The 17,885-nt window shown below is 40.3% G+C and overlaps 1 protein-coding gene across 19 annotated transcripts in view; it reads right to left on the reverse strand.

Annotated features, from left to right (window-relative positions):
• nbeaa (neurobeachin a) overlaps window positions 1-13,409 on the reverse strand; it is an 86,793-nt gene extending 73,384 nt beyond the window's left edge. For 12 of the 19 annotated variants that reach the window (XM_067491941.1, XM_067491944.1, XM_067491945.1 and 9 more), the window contains exon 1: window positions 12,819-13,408. In XM_067491941.1, coding sequence (XP_067348042.1) covers window positions 12,819-13,148 — 330 coding nt within the window. In that variant the 5' untranslated portion in view covers window positions 13,149-13,408. Of the gene's footprint in view, window positions 1-12,818 lie in introns of all 19 variants that reach the window. The other 7 variants (XM_067491940.1, XM_067491942.1, XM_067491930.1 and 4 more) reach the window with 2 other exon arrangements.
• Between the last annotated feature and the right edge of the window lie 4,476 nt (window positions 13,410-17,885).

Here is a 17,885-nt window from a genome sequence, read left to right on the forward strand (position 1 = left end):
CAAAACAATGGACATAACCGATCCATTGAGCCACAGCTGATGGAGGATAAGGGAGGCAGCAAACAGCTCAAATGACTCTCAGTAACCCATCATCAGAAGACGGGTTTGGGATTAACACACATGCACATGCATGTAAACACAAGAAAATAAAAAACTAGCCTGAATTTGTATCAAAATTCAAATGTTTTGCACATTTTGACCAATAGTAATTTTAACACGAACCATATTTTCACATCAGCTTCTTCTGTTTCTACAAAGGAACGTTTGCCTCACTTGCATGCCCTTAGGGTATGCAATAAAAAATACTTTATCACACACAGCTTCCATTACGATGGAATCATTTACAAAAAGTGACATCCTCCTGGAGGATATCTTTAACAGATACTAATGGATAACTAATGGATGCAAGTAAGATAAGACCTAAAAGTTTATCACAATACGTAGTGGCAACTAAAACTGAACGATGGAAACGTGTTTCAAATACAATGCTTTTGCAATAAATATCTATAATTACTAAAGTAGACGAGTGATTGAAATTCAGATTAATGATTTTTCATTGGTTAAAAGAGCTACTGACATCAAAGTTAAATGCCCTAATGCAGTTGGGTTTCAGTGGCCAATATTTTAGACCAACAATGGTTCAGTCCTAATAAAATATATATATATTTATTTCCAAATAACACAAATTACCACAATAGTATTATATAATGGCACACACTCACACACATTATAAAAGTTCAGAATATTATCAAGATACTTTCTTAAAAAGAAAATCAAGCTGCCCAGATGAGGATGTCAAATGTGAAATTCACTTCCAAAAAACAATTTCCTATCAAAAGGTCAGAACACCACAAAAAACATTCTCAAATATCACATAGCATGGCCAGCATGCTCTTCCATCATTGAGAGCACTCGTGCTCAATAAGGCCAAAGGCTTAGAAGAGTAAATAAACATTTGATTTACATTAGGATTATAAGATTAAGATTTAAAACAAAACTTCTAGTGCAAGTTTAGCTCTTAGCAGGGTGGAGGGTGAGTGAGTAAAAAAACTGGTGCTGATCTTGTCCTTTTTAGAAAACCAATATAATATAATAATATAGTTTAAATCCATTCATACAAAATACAATTAAAAAAGTAATTAAATTAACTAACATTTCAGTATGCAATGCCTGTGCAACCGGCACCGAGAGCAAACGCAGATTAGAAGCAACACCCATGTGGCTCCATATATTAGCCTGATTATGAGAGTATGCTCTTCTCCATCCACATACTGTGTTGCAACCTAATAGTTTTCTGAGAACCAGAGCTTGATTGTAGCAGGGGGCACAGTGGGGTTTGAGAGGGTGGGTGAGGGGGAGGAGATGCAAGAGGGTAGCACAGTGTGTCTCTACCAAAGAAAGGTATTAACCGCAAAAGCCTTTTCTTCATCTCTCTCTTTTCCAGTGTTTCTGAGTAGGGTGGGAAAAATCAGGCAATGAAAGATCACCTCAAGGGATGAGTGAGACCAGATTGTTTTTTTGACTATTTCTGACACTTTGTTTACATGTATACCTGACTAAAAGCAAGTAGGTGGGTTTGTCGGTTGATTGGTCCACCACATTGGTCATGACGAAAATACTACACCAGCTACTGTGTGACCCTGTTAACACTTTGTTTTAAAATGCATGGTGGTAAGCTGAACACAATTAGACAGATGAGAAACTGTTTGCACCTGTCTACATACATGCGTCTCGCAGGTGTCCTTCAGAGGTCAAAAGGCCATGCACAAATGGCCAGAATTGCATCATACAAGTGATAAAAAACTATTTAAAGGAGTTGTGCACAGCTGTTTGTTTTTCTTTTTTTCCCTTATGAGAGTTGGCTGCCCTCACCAATACAACCACTATGTTCTGCATTAATCACTGATGATGTATTTTCCTCTAACATCTCCATCAGGGGTGTGTCAGGACAAATTAGTGTTTACACTACAAAAGCTATGGGACCAAATGTGTTTTAAGAGCACCACAGCAACAGACTTGAGCCAACTGTGATCTGATTCCCCAAGATGCATTTTAAAACCTAGTGTAAATGGTGTTGATATTATGGATCGACCCAATCCTAATGGCTGATGCCGTCATTTCCTGTGTCAGATGGAAGACTATAGGACAGTGCAATTTGCTTTGCCCATTCATGTCCGGCGGCTGCCTTTCTGTGTGGAGTTTGCATGTTCTCCAGTTCCCTCCCACAGTCCAAGGGAGGGAGCTGTTTAATTGGTTAATCTAAAAGGACCCATAGGTGTGGATGTGAGAGTGATGGTTTTCTGTCTGTGTATGTCTCTCTGTGGCCCAGAAATTAACTGGCAACATGTCCAGGGCGTACCCCGCCTCTCCACAGATGACAGCTGGGATAGGCTCCAGAACCCTGTGACACCAAATGGATGGATGGATATATGGATGGATAGATAGATAGACATTCATGTTCCCAAAATGCGGATATCAGGTACAAACTTTAATATAAACAATACTTAGGAAACAAATACCTGTAAAACTAATGCCACAAGTCGCCAATGCAAATGTGCTCTATATTTTATGCTAAATAGCTTTTCATGCTGTTATGGTTAACTAAGAAAGTGAAAATGAAAAGCATTAATGTTGCTTAGCATTAGCATGTTAGTTATTCTAATTTTAGTACAGCCTTACAAAAAACTAAACATATGCAATCACATATGAACTGAACTCACTAGTGTGAATTTTTATGACTGTCTTTTTTTCAGTTTAAAGCTGGAAAAAAACATATTTTACAGATGCTTTTTGAAAGCTAAAAGCTTCTCGTATTTGGAATTTTTTTTCTTTTACATAACAGACTTTTATGGTTTCAACAACTATACACACTTTTAGTGAATAAAGAGCATTTCTCACAAGCTTACATAAGTCGGCAAAACATGCCAACATGTCAGGTCATGTCAGCAGTCACTTTGGACCCTTATAACCAATGTGGATACAGAATTAAATGCAGTGCAGATCTTACAAATTACAAATAGCCTTAATTACACTATTAACATTGTGCTTGAAATCCTTGTTTAACCCTCACTGTCTTTGCTGAACATGCTAGATAAAATATTTTTGAGGTCACAAATCTGATCTACATTTACTGATTTGAGTTTATTAAATGTGGACAACATGCAGCACTGTCCACTGCAGAAGACAGTGAGGAAACTTAAGTAGTAAATATTTTGGATTCATAGCAACTAACTAATAATGTGGTGATAATGACTTTTTACAACTAATGACACTGTCTTTAAAGCTATTGGAGACATATGAGCATAACAGAGAGCTGGTAGATGTCTGAAGCATAAAATAACAGTTGTATACACACATCCAAAAACACGCTATAAAAGTTTGCTCTAATGGACCATCATCCACTGCAGTATGCAGCATGATGAATAGCTACACAGTTAGCTATACTTCACAGATGTGCCTGTGTGCACCAAGGGAGAGAGCTGAAGTAGGCCAGCATGAATATAAAATAACCCCTGCCCGGCAATGATGTGGGCTACAGAGAAGGAAGGGAGCACTGTGCATATTTTTTGTGTGTGTGTAAGTGTTTGAGTGTGCTGCCAGAGAGAATGCGCAGATGTAGGTGGAGGAGACTAAAGCTAGAGGTGAGTAGGATCATTCATTTATCAACTCTCTCGCACGTGCACTCACTAGTCCACAAGAAACAGGTAATACAAACAAAGCAGCTCAATATTATTTGAATATTAACACAAGGGGCAGGGGTGCCAGACTGAAACACACACGTATACAATGTGGAGAGAGTGCCTTCAATCCAAATATGGCATATGAAGGCTTCTTAGACACACCCTGCACCCCCACTCACACACCTCCTCCCACAGATTAACTCCCCATTTTGAAAAAACACACACACACACACACACACACACACACACACACACACACACACACACACACACACACACACACACAAAGCCACACAAAGACACAATGGCATGAACGTGCCAGACATGGAAGACAACAACAATATTTAAGAACACAAATATCATGTAGCATTTACATGAATAGTAGCGCAGAAATTAATATGTTTATCAGGCCTTGAAATGAATAACTACCAATCAATATATGTTTTAGTTATATACTTATAAGCAATAGCAACCAGGTCATTGTTCAACATGCCTTCCGCACAGACTTTAGGCTCAAGCCACATCTTTATTAAATTTTAAATTAAATTGTTAGGGCCCAAATGTTTAGTTTTTTATTTCAAAAAATAGTCATTGAATTTATCCTCATTCATTTTGTATAAAAATTAAGAAAAAAAATATGAATGTTACAAACGTCCAGCTGAAAATCACTAGCAGTGTCTTTAATGACTGGAATGTTCATCTGCAGCGTAATTAAAAACTCTTTATTTCCTAATTCTCTATTAGTTCAAGTACTGTATTTTCAGATCAGCCCTCAGCACCTTAATTGTTAACTGAACAGAAGCAATTAGTAGAAGACTCAGTCCATTCAAACTTAACCTAGACTTCTCATATAAAAATCTTTCCCTAAAAGCCCCTCCCCCCCCAAAAAACTAATTTAATTAGTGCAGTTTTCCAAGTTTCCTATAAAAATAAGATTGATAATAAAAGTATTAAAATATAGAGCAAACAGGGAACAGGAATGTTGGGTTTAACAGTTAATTTACAGTTCAGTGGTTGGTAATGAGTGTGTGCTTTCCTTGTGAAATTCATGTTTTATTTATAATGAGGGTCTTTGTAGCAAATCAGTGCAATAGAAATTAGTGTGAGTTGTTACAGCATATTGGAAAAGACCCATTTTCCAGGAGGTCAAAAATAGAATATGTTCTATTTATACAACTACTTAAAACTTCAAAAACTGCAGCTAGCTCTACTCACTTTTATATCTACTCACAATTTATATCTGTCTCTGAAAATTATAAGCCATAAGCCAGATTCCTGCCCATGAAATTTCATATAACCTAGTAGAAGACCTTTCTTGACTTCCACTCCCTCTACACATCTTCCTATTTCCTCCTTGGGTCTAAGTTCATGTTGTCATCTCCCTCCAGCCTTCTCTTCAACTCTACAGCCACACTTAAAGCACAGTACACTATGTAAGAGGTCATAGCAGACTTTTGATTAACAATCTCCCCGCAGTCTTTCTTAAAATGTGGCAAAGATGAGTGAGAAAAGAAAGTTGAAAGAAAGAGGAACGACACTACAGACAGCTCCATTACCTCCTCACAATAGGGATCATCGACATTCATCCACCAGCCGCCTCATCCAACTAGGGAATCAGGGAGCAAAGGATGAGCTTACCCCGAGGGGCTAGGGAGATGGATGCTCTTAGAAAACACAACGAAATAAGGTGACGTTAAGGAAGGATGGAACTTTTTTTTATTGTTCTTCCTATTCCCAGTGGCACCCTACCAAAAATCCCAGCATCTGGAAATAGCAGCTGAGCAAGGATAAGGAGGAATTTAGGGAAGTGGAGCAGAATTGAGGCGCTCTAAGACACGGAGAGGTGAGCGGTTTAGCCTGGATTCTTAACTCCTCATATACTCATACATACAAAATCAGACAGATGAGAGTTCAAAAAAGTCACGTTATAATTTAAGCCTAAAAGACTGAAACAGAAAAGATAATGAAACCAAAAGGAAACAGTGTAACACCTAAAAAATTTCAGCTGGCTTCGAAGAAGATTATGTTATTAGGAGGATTTGAGAAGAGCACTGGGTTTAGCTGTGAGACTTTTAATTGATTATTTTTCTTTCCCAATATATTTTATCACACTGCAGAAAGGGTTTCTAGATCGGTCTAGCATGCCTCAGACTGGAAGATATAAATAGCTGCAGCCCTCGCTTTCAAAGAGTAAAGCTAACCATGCTAACAAGCCAGTAGAACTATTCCACATGTGAATAATAAATCAAAATGGAAAATTAAAATTCAATGTCATAGTATCACTAACGAGCTTTGGCTTTAAACAGAAAATGTGCTTACTCTCCCTTTTGCTCAGGTCCATTGTACTTCTACTGTATTTCAATCCTCAGCAACAGAGGGGACGACCGCATTGATACACACAGTATGATGAAGCTCCACAGGGGGGCCGAAACTCATCAGACCTCTACAGAACACCATACAGCTGGACCACTGTTACGCTCAAGATGAACAGAGCACCTGAAGGACAATCACAGACTTTTCAATTTACCATCTGAAACTCTCAGGATCGTTTCTCTCCCTTTAGTTCAGCATTTTTTTCTTCTTGATTCACTGTAAAGTAAAGATGAGCATCCTCAGTGCATCACTTTTTCCCACAATCTCTGTCTCTCTGTGGCTCACGCAGAGGTCAGGACAACCCAGCTGTGTGACAAATAGCAAAGTCATTCACGACCTTGCAGTGGAAGCCAAACCCTCTCACGCCCGTCTCTACATGTTGATGTGTAAATGAGACTGGAATGTGTGTGTTGGTTTATGTGGAACATATCCAGTTGTTTTTGTCTCTTGGGTCAGTACCTGCATTGCTGTCACCCTCAGCAAACATTGCTCACTGGCTGTAGCCCCAAGGCACAAACTAACTAAGCTTCTCTGCAGTATTACAGCAGCTAATCTTTCCCCAAAATAACCCCTAGCATCATCTCGCACATGCCAGCAAAACACTTGGTGAAGAGGAACAAAATGTGCCTCATCTTTCTGAGACATTTAAGGGCACTCTTCTGCAACATTAGCCTGAGGCTAATTTTTGCCTTTTCACATCACGAGGAACAAAACAGCAATTCTGCTATAAAAAAGTTACATTTAGAAATAAGGAAATTAATCACTTGTTGACTGACAGAATCACTTGATTTTTTTTCTTCCTTTATTGCTGCCTCTCAGTTGTGGAGCTCTTTAAATGCTGTGTCCTATCCACCAATGAGTATGGTAGCACATGCAAATAAACAGAACACATGCAAGAAAATAACTTCACCAATCTGACAACACAGGTGCAATGTTCAGGAAAAATAAATGTTGCAAATACACAACACACGTCCAAATACAGAACTTTAACAGCTGCCATGCCAATTGTGGACAACTGCCATGTTTCCATGGGGAACTTAGTGACAGACACAGCCTGGACATATCTGGTGTTGCTATGGTGACTCATTAAATTACTCTGCCATTATGCCAAGATCGAAACAAACAATTAGATATCTTACACGTTATCTCATTTGCCAGGACCGGTCGACTTTATTTCATTGGGGTTTTGCCCTTCTGAAACATTTCAAATGCCATTTTTGGAACATGCTTCTGCATTTGCTGTGTTTGCTGTCTTTCCAGCATTTTCTTTTCTAAATGTTGCACCTGTGTTGACAAATTAGGGAAGTTCTTTCCTTAATTTGCTTGTGGTTTTACTGTTTGTTGATGTTGCCACATCGATATGTGTTTAAATCTACCTCTAATTTCAAAAGCCAGTAATGTAAATTGACCAAAGTATCTTTAGCAGAGTAAATACAATACTGGAATCAACTCACGCTATTAACTCTGCGTGTATTGAAAAAAAAAAACGAATTAAACCTAAATAGTCAGGTTAAATTTAACTTTTATTTAACAAAACCAATGCCAAAGGTGAAGTACTTTATCAACAGAAACAATGAGGATACCCAATTGGTTATTTGTGCTTCTTTAAGGCCTTTAAGGCCTCTGATTGGTCATTCAAACTTTTTCCTAGGTGCTGATTAGACTTAATGTGCTGCTGCCTTTCCACACATACACTGAATGCCCAAGAAGTCATGGCCAGAGAACACATCTTTGACTGACAAAGTTTAGCAACTTTCCCTCAAGACATGTATCCAAAAAGCCACTAGAAGTTATAGGTTAAAAGCAACTTAACATAAGGTCTTTAGTTTTTTTAAAGTATTAAGGCTGAATGTGTTCCACATCTCTATTTAACAAACAAAAGCAGCAAATCCTCGCAGCAAATCCTCACAGCTGACAAAGTGAAACCTGCAATGTGTTTTTACTTGGGGAAAAAAAAGACAAACTGGCTAATCAGATATCAAATTAGTTGCCAGTGATTCTTGTGCTTAACCAATCAGTTAGGGCCTCTGCACTTCTAGCACAAAAACCAAAAGGCAAACTCAGATAGAAAAATCCCTGAAGTCACAGTAATGTATATTTATGAACAGCAACACTATAAACAGCGGATGGTATAAGATTATCCTTATAGCTACACTAAAATTATGTTTTTATTGTAGAACATGATCAGCACACACTATGCCACTACTTTTCTTTTAAACATAATCTATTGTGCAAAAACCGAACCAAAGATGTGCATTAGTGAGGATGTTTGCTATGAGAGTCATCTGCATGGCTGGTCAGGAACATAATGTTGCACTGTTATTTCCCTGCATGGACATGCAAGCAGATTACAGTGCTGTGGGGAAAAAAGTTATCCTATGCACTGAGTCTGCAGCCACAAGGCAAACTTTGAAATCAGTTACAAGCTGCATTTTGTACTGGCATTTCAAATCACCTGAAGGTAAATCAGCATACTGCAGAAATGTTTGAAGTTGTTGAAAATGTTTGAAAAAGAGCTTGTTAGTGTACCTGCCCTCCAGAGAGGTTTAAGCTGTGTTGAACACATGACAAAACCCATAAAATCTCCCTTTTCTAATGTTTTCATCCCTCTTCTTTTTCAGTAAATGGTTATGAGTGCAACAAGTGTATGCCTGTTTCCATGCCTGAATTTTATCATACATGACATCTATGAACATCTGGATGTGCACAGGTGCATTTTTCTGGATCTATAAGTGTGTGTGTTAGACTTTGTTAGTGTGTGTTGTGCTGCCTGTGGACTCTGTATCAGGTGACCTTGGTGACTTCGGAGTGTGTGGACAAGAATAATGAGAAGTTTGCTAACAGAGACTGGAACCACTAAAAGGGCCTCAGGTGGGGATTGACGCTGCCAGAAGAAATTGAATCAGACCAAGGAGGAAGGTGACAGAGAGAATGAACAGAAGTACGTGCACGTAGAAAGAGTGAGCCAGAGTGTGTCAACAATCTTTTTCTCCGCCAGACAACGCATTGTCTTGATCCCAAAAAAGCATTACATCTAGATAAAGCTGTCTATAAATAAGCTCAGCTGGTGCTGTGCTTAGGCAGGTGGAATGACAGTTCTGCCTGTAAACGCATTTGACGTAAACCTTTCATTTCTCAAAATAAAGAGTATATATGTATATATGACAGTATAGTTCGGACAGATGGACTCTATGTCAAGTCTCTTCCTTCTATAGACCAACAATCCTCCTCGCTTGGCTTCCTCCCTCCGATGACTACCATCACAGTATGTCAAAGCAAAATATCTCAAATTTGAGGTTTCAATCTTTAGACCCATCAGTACAGCAAGAGAGAGATGAAAGCACTGTTCTCTAAAAGGATGACACAACCATATTACCACACCATAAAAAATTCTGCCCTGGTCAGAGCATCATCCATAACAGTGGACCCAAACCTTGTTGGCCTGTGACCACAAAGCAATGTCTACCAGTGACTCATCACAGCCAGCTACTGTAAATACGTCCACTGTTTTCGACCACATTAACCAATAGACCTGTCTTGTCCTGTTTAATCGAGGCCCTGAAAGATAAACTATTACAAAAAAAAAAACATAAATTAGATAACAGCTTTCGGCTTTCCTATCCTATTTATGATCTTGTAACCCCTCTCTGACCCCTCCTTGAAGGACCTGGAGTCTTTATTACCTTTTACAGGGTACAAGGATATGGACGCTCTCAGCCATGACAAATTAAAAACAGATTCTAAATAAATAAAAAGGAGAATTGTAAAAAATGCAGATATTTGCATGTGAGGCTCAGTGAGTGTAAATTATGTAAATCACATGCTATGGCCCGCACAGCCTCTTCATCTCAACCCAGCACCTAATGGGTGATTCTGGAATGACAAAATACTAAATTATGGAATATCTTTTAGATATATGGTGTATATCCGTTTAGTAGAGATCCAGTGGATGATAAAGTTAGGAGTATTTTGTCACTAGTCTGGTTGATTCAGGTGGCCCCTGACTTGAGGCATCTAATGTTGGTTTTTCATTTATTTGTCCCTAATTTGCATTTTAAAACAAGCCTATTCCCTGGTGACCAGACTAAAAGCTAGCTGTGCTGGCCTGCGCACTCTTCACTCAGTCAGTGCTGCCTAGCTTACCGCTGCTGTTTAGTACAGGGTTGTTCGAGCCATAATAATATTAGCACAACATCAGAGACAGAGAGACAACGAGCCTGAGAGACGGAAAAATGCTGTGGCAGAGGACTGTGACAGAAGTCCGGAAGTGCAAAGCAACACCAGGTGGCCGAGCGTCTGGAGGCAGGCAGTCAAAGAGCAGTGTTGCCTTGACAACTATGATGCCTTGTTGATGATAATAGCTGAGCACCTCTTCGCCTGCACCCTACACACACGCACACAATACGTGTTTCCACATGTGTGCACTAAATCTAGTGTGCATGTTCACATTTATTTGAAAATAATATTTTCTAATATTAAAAAGCAATGACAGTCTCTCTGAAGAAATACTCATAAAATGATTCTGCTCTGTTGTTCGCAACTGTACCATACCATTCTGGCCCAGGTAGATTTTTATTGTCCTCTCCTTCTTTTCCAAAGACTCTGCAGTTCATCACTCTCCAATGGCCAGGGTTGTGCCGTTTAGCAGAAAGAGCATATCTGATCCAGCCGACAAGCCATCTGTTCACCCAAGCCGCAGTGGGATCTGATCAATACAGCCACAGTGGACAGAGAATGTGGCTGCTGTGGTCGCCCACATTGACTGGAATAATGGATCAGCTTTTGGGTCACAGTGGACTCATTGTACCAGCAGCATGATCACTGAGGGTTCCTACCTCCACACCTCTTTGTTTCAACTCTTTTAATTAAGGATCTGGGCAATAGAATTCCCTAACAGGCTTAGCTATTGGCAGCCTCGCAACCAGAACTGATTGTTCAATTCAGGATTTAGCAAGAAAGCTTTGTATGACCAACACATACTGCTTTAATTTGTCAAGTGTCTCGGGATTTTGTGTATTAATGCATCAGACCAACATTCACAAAATTAAGTGTGGCCTGAATGCAGGTATTTACGTAAAATAGAGTAGTTTTCAGTTGAATGCACTGATGAGCATTCACTGATCTAACGTGGACCAATCCAGAGTCCTTCCCTCTTCCGCTGCATCAGCTGGTGATTTCTGAGCACATAGCCACTGCAGCATCCTACCCCCTCATCCTCCTCCACTCTCTCTCTCTTCTCCTCCCCCACCCTTCCTCAACCTGCTCTCCTCCTCCTCCTCCTCCTCCACTCCACCTGCTTTTAAATGCATGGCGCTGCCCTGCCAGGCCAGTCTATGAAGGGAGCATCTTTCCCGTTAGCCCCTCCAGAGTTAAGGAGAAGGCTGTGGGTCAGGATGGATTGTAAGCTGCCTGTGCTTTCAGGATAGTTATATTGGATGGGGACAAGGTCAGACCAAGCAAGCAAAGCCCCCCCCTGCGCTTCCTTGTAGTACTAATAATCAATGGAGAAATGAGAGGCGACCTGAATCCGGACGGCTCCCCAGTCTGATTGAGATGAGAATGGTTTAACCCAGCTGTAGCTTGTCCTGTTCCAAACATCCAGCAGGTAAATAGACCACTGGCTCCATGAAATAGTCAACCTCTAGACCGCAATTTACTGAATCAAGGTTATAAATGATGTGCAAGGTATTCTGCCTTTTCTTCAAAAGAAAATAAATGATGATCAGAGCCCCCCCTTTATCATGCAGTACACGCCATCGCCTGATACATGGAAGAGGAAAAACAACCTGGCAGCATACAACACACACATCCTATTTCTTTCCAACGCATCAATCTCACAAAACTACGTCTACTGTACATTTTGCTGATCTGTTTCGTAACTGGAAACACCAGTCACGTAAAAAAAAAAAAAAAAAAAAAAAAAAAAAACTCAACTGGATTAAATCCTCAGATGTGTTGTGGAGGGTAGGCCCATGCAGACTTGCGGACACAACCACCGATCATGGGGGTAAAGATGTAAGGGGGTGGCCACGTATCGTTAAATAAGCTGCCTGAATGTTTGAAGCACAGCATTACACACCACTCACCGTTTCACATCTACATATACATCATCCCTTTGCGCACAGGGCCCTGTCTTCAACAAAAGGCCTGTGCATCGTTTTGAACGGTTCCCATATGTCGATGGATAGCATAATGCTAGTCGGCCTTTGTCCGTGTTGACTTAATTTGTATCATTACTCGACAGATGTGCACACCTGCACTTTTTTGCTCATTAGGAGAACGAATAATTCCCGTATGTGTTTTGCAGTTGTGCGCCGTTTGTAACCAACCTGCCTATGCATCACTTCAGTGTACAAATCGGGGTCAGGTGAATAGCCTGCATCCCCCTTCTCCTACCTACTACTGGTTGACTGCAAATGTCCTTTCCTTGCTGCACCGCAAATGTGTCATTTAGTCAACAATACCGGGTGATCCCGCATGCCTTGGTGGGGTCACAGGCTTCATTCAGGTGCTATACACCTTACAACAATATAGCTTCGTTTATTCCCCAACATACGGACTCATGTATGTTCCAGATTATCTGCAGAAAACATAAATCCCACATTCATCCTCCGAACAAACAAATGACATCATCCTATGAAAGCCACATAACCAGGGTAGTGAAGCATCGTAAATAAAACATAGAGGGTTAAGGCGCAGTGATTCTACTGTGCTCTATGGCTGCCTCTGTGCTTTCTGACACTGCTTGGTCCTTCTTCCACTCACCAGGTTTAGCACGGTCTCCACGATGTCCCTATTGCTAACCTCCCCGACCTGGATCAGGCCCACCAACACGGCGAATTTCATCTGGATATTCCTGATCGGGACAGCGGGGTTGATCACCCCGGCCGGGAGGACCATAGAGCCGGCTGCAGACACCATCCTTTCCCCGGTGGCACCGGAGCCAGCGCCCGCGGCGAACTTCTGCTGCTGTTGCTGCGGCTGCGGCTGCTGTTGCTGCACCGAGGAGCCCGGAGGAGGGTGGGAGTCTCGGTCTGTGTCCGTGAGCGAGGAAGCAGAGCCCGGTGGTGCTGAAACCGGCTTCTCGCTCGACATTTCCCCTTGGAAACAGCGAGGAGAGGAGCGGTCGCCGCTGTCTCTCACACCTGCTCTACAAGCTCGGGCGCCTGCTGCTGCACAAAAACCATCGAATGCGCAGGAAAAACGGGAGAGCGGTGTCTTGAAAATCCTCTAAATGCGCCCTATCCTCCTGTAAACGTGTAGGGAGTCATAGGGCTGTGGGGGGAAAATGGGTTGACAGAACAGTTGCCTACGCTCCTCTCTCGTCTCCTTGTGTGTGTGTGTGTCTCGCTCACTCGCTCTCTCTCTCTTTCTCTCTCTCTTTCTCTCTCTCTCTCTCTCATTGGCAGGTTGCAGTCAGTGCAGTCGTCGAGGAGAGAGCGCCATGTTGACGCCCCCTGTCTGCGGTAGTGCGCTCTAGCCACGCATGCGCACTTTGGGACTTTCGGGAAGGGTGCTGAAGTGGAATAACATGGAGCCGACCATGCATTGCTTCATACAGTGCACAGCACCACCGAAATAAGTGGCTGTTTGGTTTAGTTTGGGTTTATACTGTTTAGTTGGTTTTGCTTAGCAGTTAATGGAGGAAATATTGTTGAGCGGAATATCTGGATGCACGGTTTTAAACATGAGAGAGAAAACAAAATAGGCAGGTCATCGCAGGGGTGATTCAGACTAATTCACGCAGTTTATTGAGTCTGGTTTGGAGACGGATTTTGCTAATATGTTTTCTTGGTCCGATTGTTTTCTCATCAAACATCATTGCTCATCTTGATTTTCTGACATATACTTCCTCTTTATTCGATGCTTTCACCTCACTTCACCATTTCTTTTTATACACACAGCATCCTACTGTGTCCACACCGGCTTTGGCAACTTGCTCACTACCTGCATATGCAAATAGACCTTTTTCACACTTCAAGTGAACATTTCCTACAGGGCACATCTGCTGGGTTGGATTTCCATTAGCAAGGAAGCCAGAGTCAAATTCGTCACTCTGTCTCTGCTTGTCTGTTTATGTGTGTGTGTGTGTGTTGTCTGGCTGTTTTTTTTTATACAGGCAGTGATAGCAGGCTCTCTGATGTGTCGCTTCTTATCTTTTTCTTGAGATGCTGACCGTTGACAGAGGTGACAAGCTGGGGGGATGGCATGGGAGTGTCATTTTCTGGCTGTGAATCTGCTTCACACTTGCCCACATGGATACGCACACGTGAGATCATTAGAGAATTTTACAGATGAGCAGAGGCCATCTCAATTTTTTTTCCTCAACCCAATCATCAGCACAAAGAAAATGGGTACTCTCTCTCTCTCTCTCTCTCTCTCTCTCTCTCTCTCTCTCACACACACACACACACACACCCTCCATCATCCACACACTCACATCCAATTCTTGCATCTGTTACACACTTCTCTCAGACTCAGAGAAGCAATTTCTCAGAATAACACATGCTATCTTGCTCTCAAATGTGCACACACTCAGGTTCACATGCGCACACGTTAGCACAATGGCAGGCTCGCACAGAAACACACTCCTCTTTGTTTTCAGACAAAGGCCTGGTTCTGCAGCTTTGTCATGATTCCACAAAAGACTTCTTTAGCAGAAAGAGAGGTCTTAACCGGGATCTACTTGGCGATTGGGTGGAAGCAGCAACATTGTTCTCTGTCCTATTCCTAGCCTCTCTCTCTCTCCCTCTCTCTCTCTCTCTCCCCCTCTCTCTCATCTCTTTCTCCTGTCTCACCTCCAGCAGAGGTGCAGTACTTGCAGACAGGCAGTCATTTTACTTCCCGTTCCTTTGTAGGTCCAGTGTACCTTCGTAGAGATGTCTGGAAGTAGTAACAGTGTCTAGTGTGGGCTGATGATCAGAGTGCTGGAGCTTCAGAGAAGATTCAGAGACTCAGTCAGGATCAGGCTAAGGGAGTGCGGCAGAGGTGACGTCTGTCAGAAAAGGTTTGATCAGTGCGTACTGGAAAAAATGTAGTTTGTATCTTGAAGATTTTTTTCCACATCACAGTTTTGGTGGGATTTGCTTTGACAAGAATCTACTATCTGCTTTTATGGTATGAATGACCGATAATTCAGGCAAGGCTTTGACCAAAATACTCCACAATTTTTTGAGGTGTTAAAAAAGCAATAAGTCCTCAGAATTTTATTTTAAGATGTTTCTTCTGCTTCCCAAAGCTCTGCCTCTGCTATCAAGGACAGCTGACTAGTAGATGCGTGGAGGGCTGATCTCAGACAGTGGCAAAACCACAGGTAATGACTTCCTGTTTTCACATAGAGATGTGAGTCATCATTGAAATGCCTGTGCGTGGGCGTGTGCACGTGCACTCCTGTGTCTTCGTGTAAGAGAAAGGGGGATCAAGATAAGAGATGGAAAGAAACTGATTACAGAGGTGGCACAACAAAGCTGTTGTCTCCTTCCATGCAATTCGTCAATTAATCATTTTCACATTAGTTGTGTAAGCAAACCAAACATCCAAGCCAACATGTGTTTAAAACACAAGGCTGAATTAAGTTAAGGCCTTTCTTTTCTGCCATTATTGACAGTTTCTGAATGTTTTCTGTTGTATATTATTGCGTTTCAAGTTTCAAATTCTAATAATAATCTATCACTGTTTGGACATTTTCAGACAATAATGTTTCTAAGTCATCAGAAATCCAACAAACTTACATCTTGGCAACAACTTAAACACTGTTTGTTTAAAATGCGTCCCCTCTTTTTGGTTCATTTGTCTAAAAAGCAAAAATTGAGACTCAGTAACAGACTAAAAGACTTTTAAACAGCATTATGTCCCATATCCAAATTCTTTAGTAGAATAATTTCTTAAAATGTAAATCATACCCTTGTTAAAGGCCTCATGCAATCCAGAGCCACTGAACAGTACTGCACTAAGTGCAGAGATATTTGCAAAATGGAACTGCATAGGACCGTCATCAGGAAACACCAATGTAATTTAATTAGGCTTCAAAGATTTAAATAAAGTGCTTATGTGGCAGTCTAAAAAAAGGCCACATCAAAAGTACTCTTTCCTGCCACCACTGAGCTACAGAGCCCCAGAACCTGAGAAGTGATTTAAATTAATTTTTGGAACCCAGCAGATATTCATATCTTATCAAAAACATTACAAAACAAATCAAACAAAACAAATAAATAAAACAAAGAAAGAAGAGAAGGAATATTGCTTAAGGGTCCTTGTAAACCACTGGTTGAGTTCACTATTTGCATTAGCTTCACTTTTACTATCCTTCCGCTGTTTGAACTTCTTTTAACAGCTTAAAGGTATCGTGCTGCTCAAATGGTGAAAAGCACATTGTGCAGTAAAAGGTTTATATTTACTGAGCTTCACATTTGCCACTATATATTTAGTTGTTGTTCTAAAAAAACGAAAAAAACTCAAAGAACTCCTCCACCTTCTGACATTTTCTAAGAAACTGATTTTTAGCAGTCCCTTCTTCTCTTTTGTAATTGTTTTTGTCATTTGTAAGGCATAGTTTTCTTAATAACATACCAATAGCAGGCCATACACTCAAAGCCAAGACACTCTCATCAATAATTCATTAATTGCATAATTTATTCATCAATGACCTTATCATGGTTGTCTGGAAGAATATAGTGGATTAGTCACTCTCGAGGGAGAAACATCTGTTTCCCTCAACTCCTCGTTTCCTTGCTTAGCTTTCGAAATGTGAATGCGGTGCAGAAAAAAAGAAAGGAAATTAAAAATCCAAAGTCCACTATTACAAAACTTCAACTGGATTCTTCAGCTGGCGAAATAAAAGCTCGAGCAAGCTAAAATTATCCACCACCTCTACAATATTGTTTTGTTTTTTTTTTGTCTGTGAGGACATAAGGAAAATAAAAGGGAAAAAACAAAGGTCAGAAGATTTCAACTGCTGTAACAAACCCCTTAAGGTAAATATATAATTTCTGATTAATGAGCTATAGCATTAAAATCCGACTTAACTTAAATTCTAGCAAAAGCAATTATTAAAAAGAAAATCACTAACTGAAGATTATACTGAAACCATTGATGTTGTTCTTCTCCTAATTAACTAAATGTATATTTAATATTTGCCTTATTGTTTACTTGGTGCTTTTGGAGTAACATTTTTTTAACAAATATGCCTTGTACCTCACTTGTAAGTCGCTTTGGATAAAAGCATCTGCTAAATGTCTAAATGTAAATATGAATTTACTATTTCATCTATACTGTTTACTAATTATACCAATGTATACAAATGTTAATCAATGAATTGATTAACAAAGCAGGGGAAAATACTCCTTTATCTAGTAAACATCTGCAGTGCCTATTTGTAATATCCACCTCATATGGGAGTTTCCACCTTTTGTTGTATTATTACATTGAATCATGAATCATTGAACAAATATCAATAAACAAGTAAATATAAAACTTAAGATAAATATAAAACTTAAAAAATATGTACTCACCCTTATTTTTATTCTTATTTATAGATACTCTCCTAAACATCACTGATGCCGGCAGCTTGTTCTCACATATCTTACATCAATTAAATGGAGCTCACCAGAGCGCCGTAAATGTGTTTAAAGTATCGTTTTATAGTATAGCATATCATAGTATAGTATGTAGACTCACACGGTAGTAGAATAATTGTAGGAGCACATCACTTCATTTTATTTATATATTGCATTACAGTTTGGCTCAGATGTCGTAACTCGTGGTTCTGATATTACTGGAACATAGCTTGATTCCACAAATTGATCTATTAATACTTACTGTACCATGTGTTGG

Source organism: Channa argus, chromosome 22 (assembly GCF_033026475.1).
Source record: "Channa argus isolate prfri chromosome 22, Channa argus male v1.0, whole genome shotgun sequence".
NCBI classification, from domain to species: domain Eukaryota; kingdom Metazoa; phylum Chordata; class Actinopteri; order Anabantiformes; family Channidae; genus Channa; species Channa argus.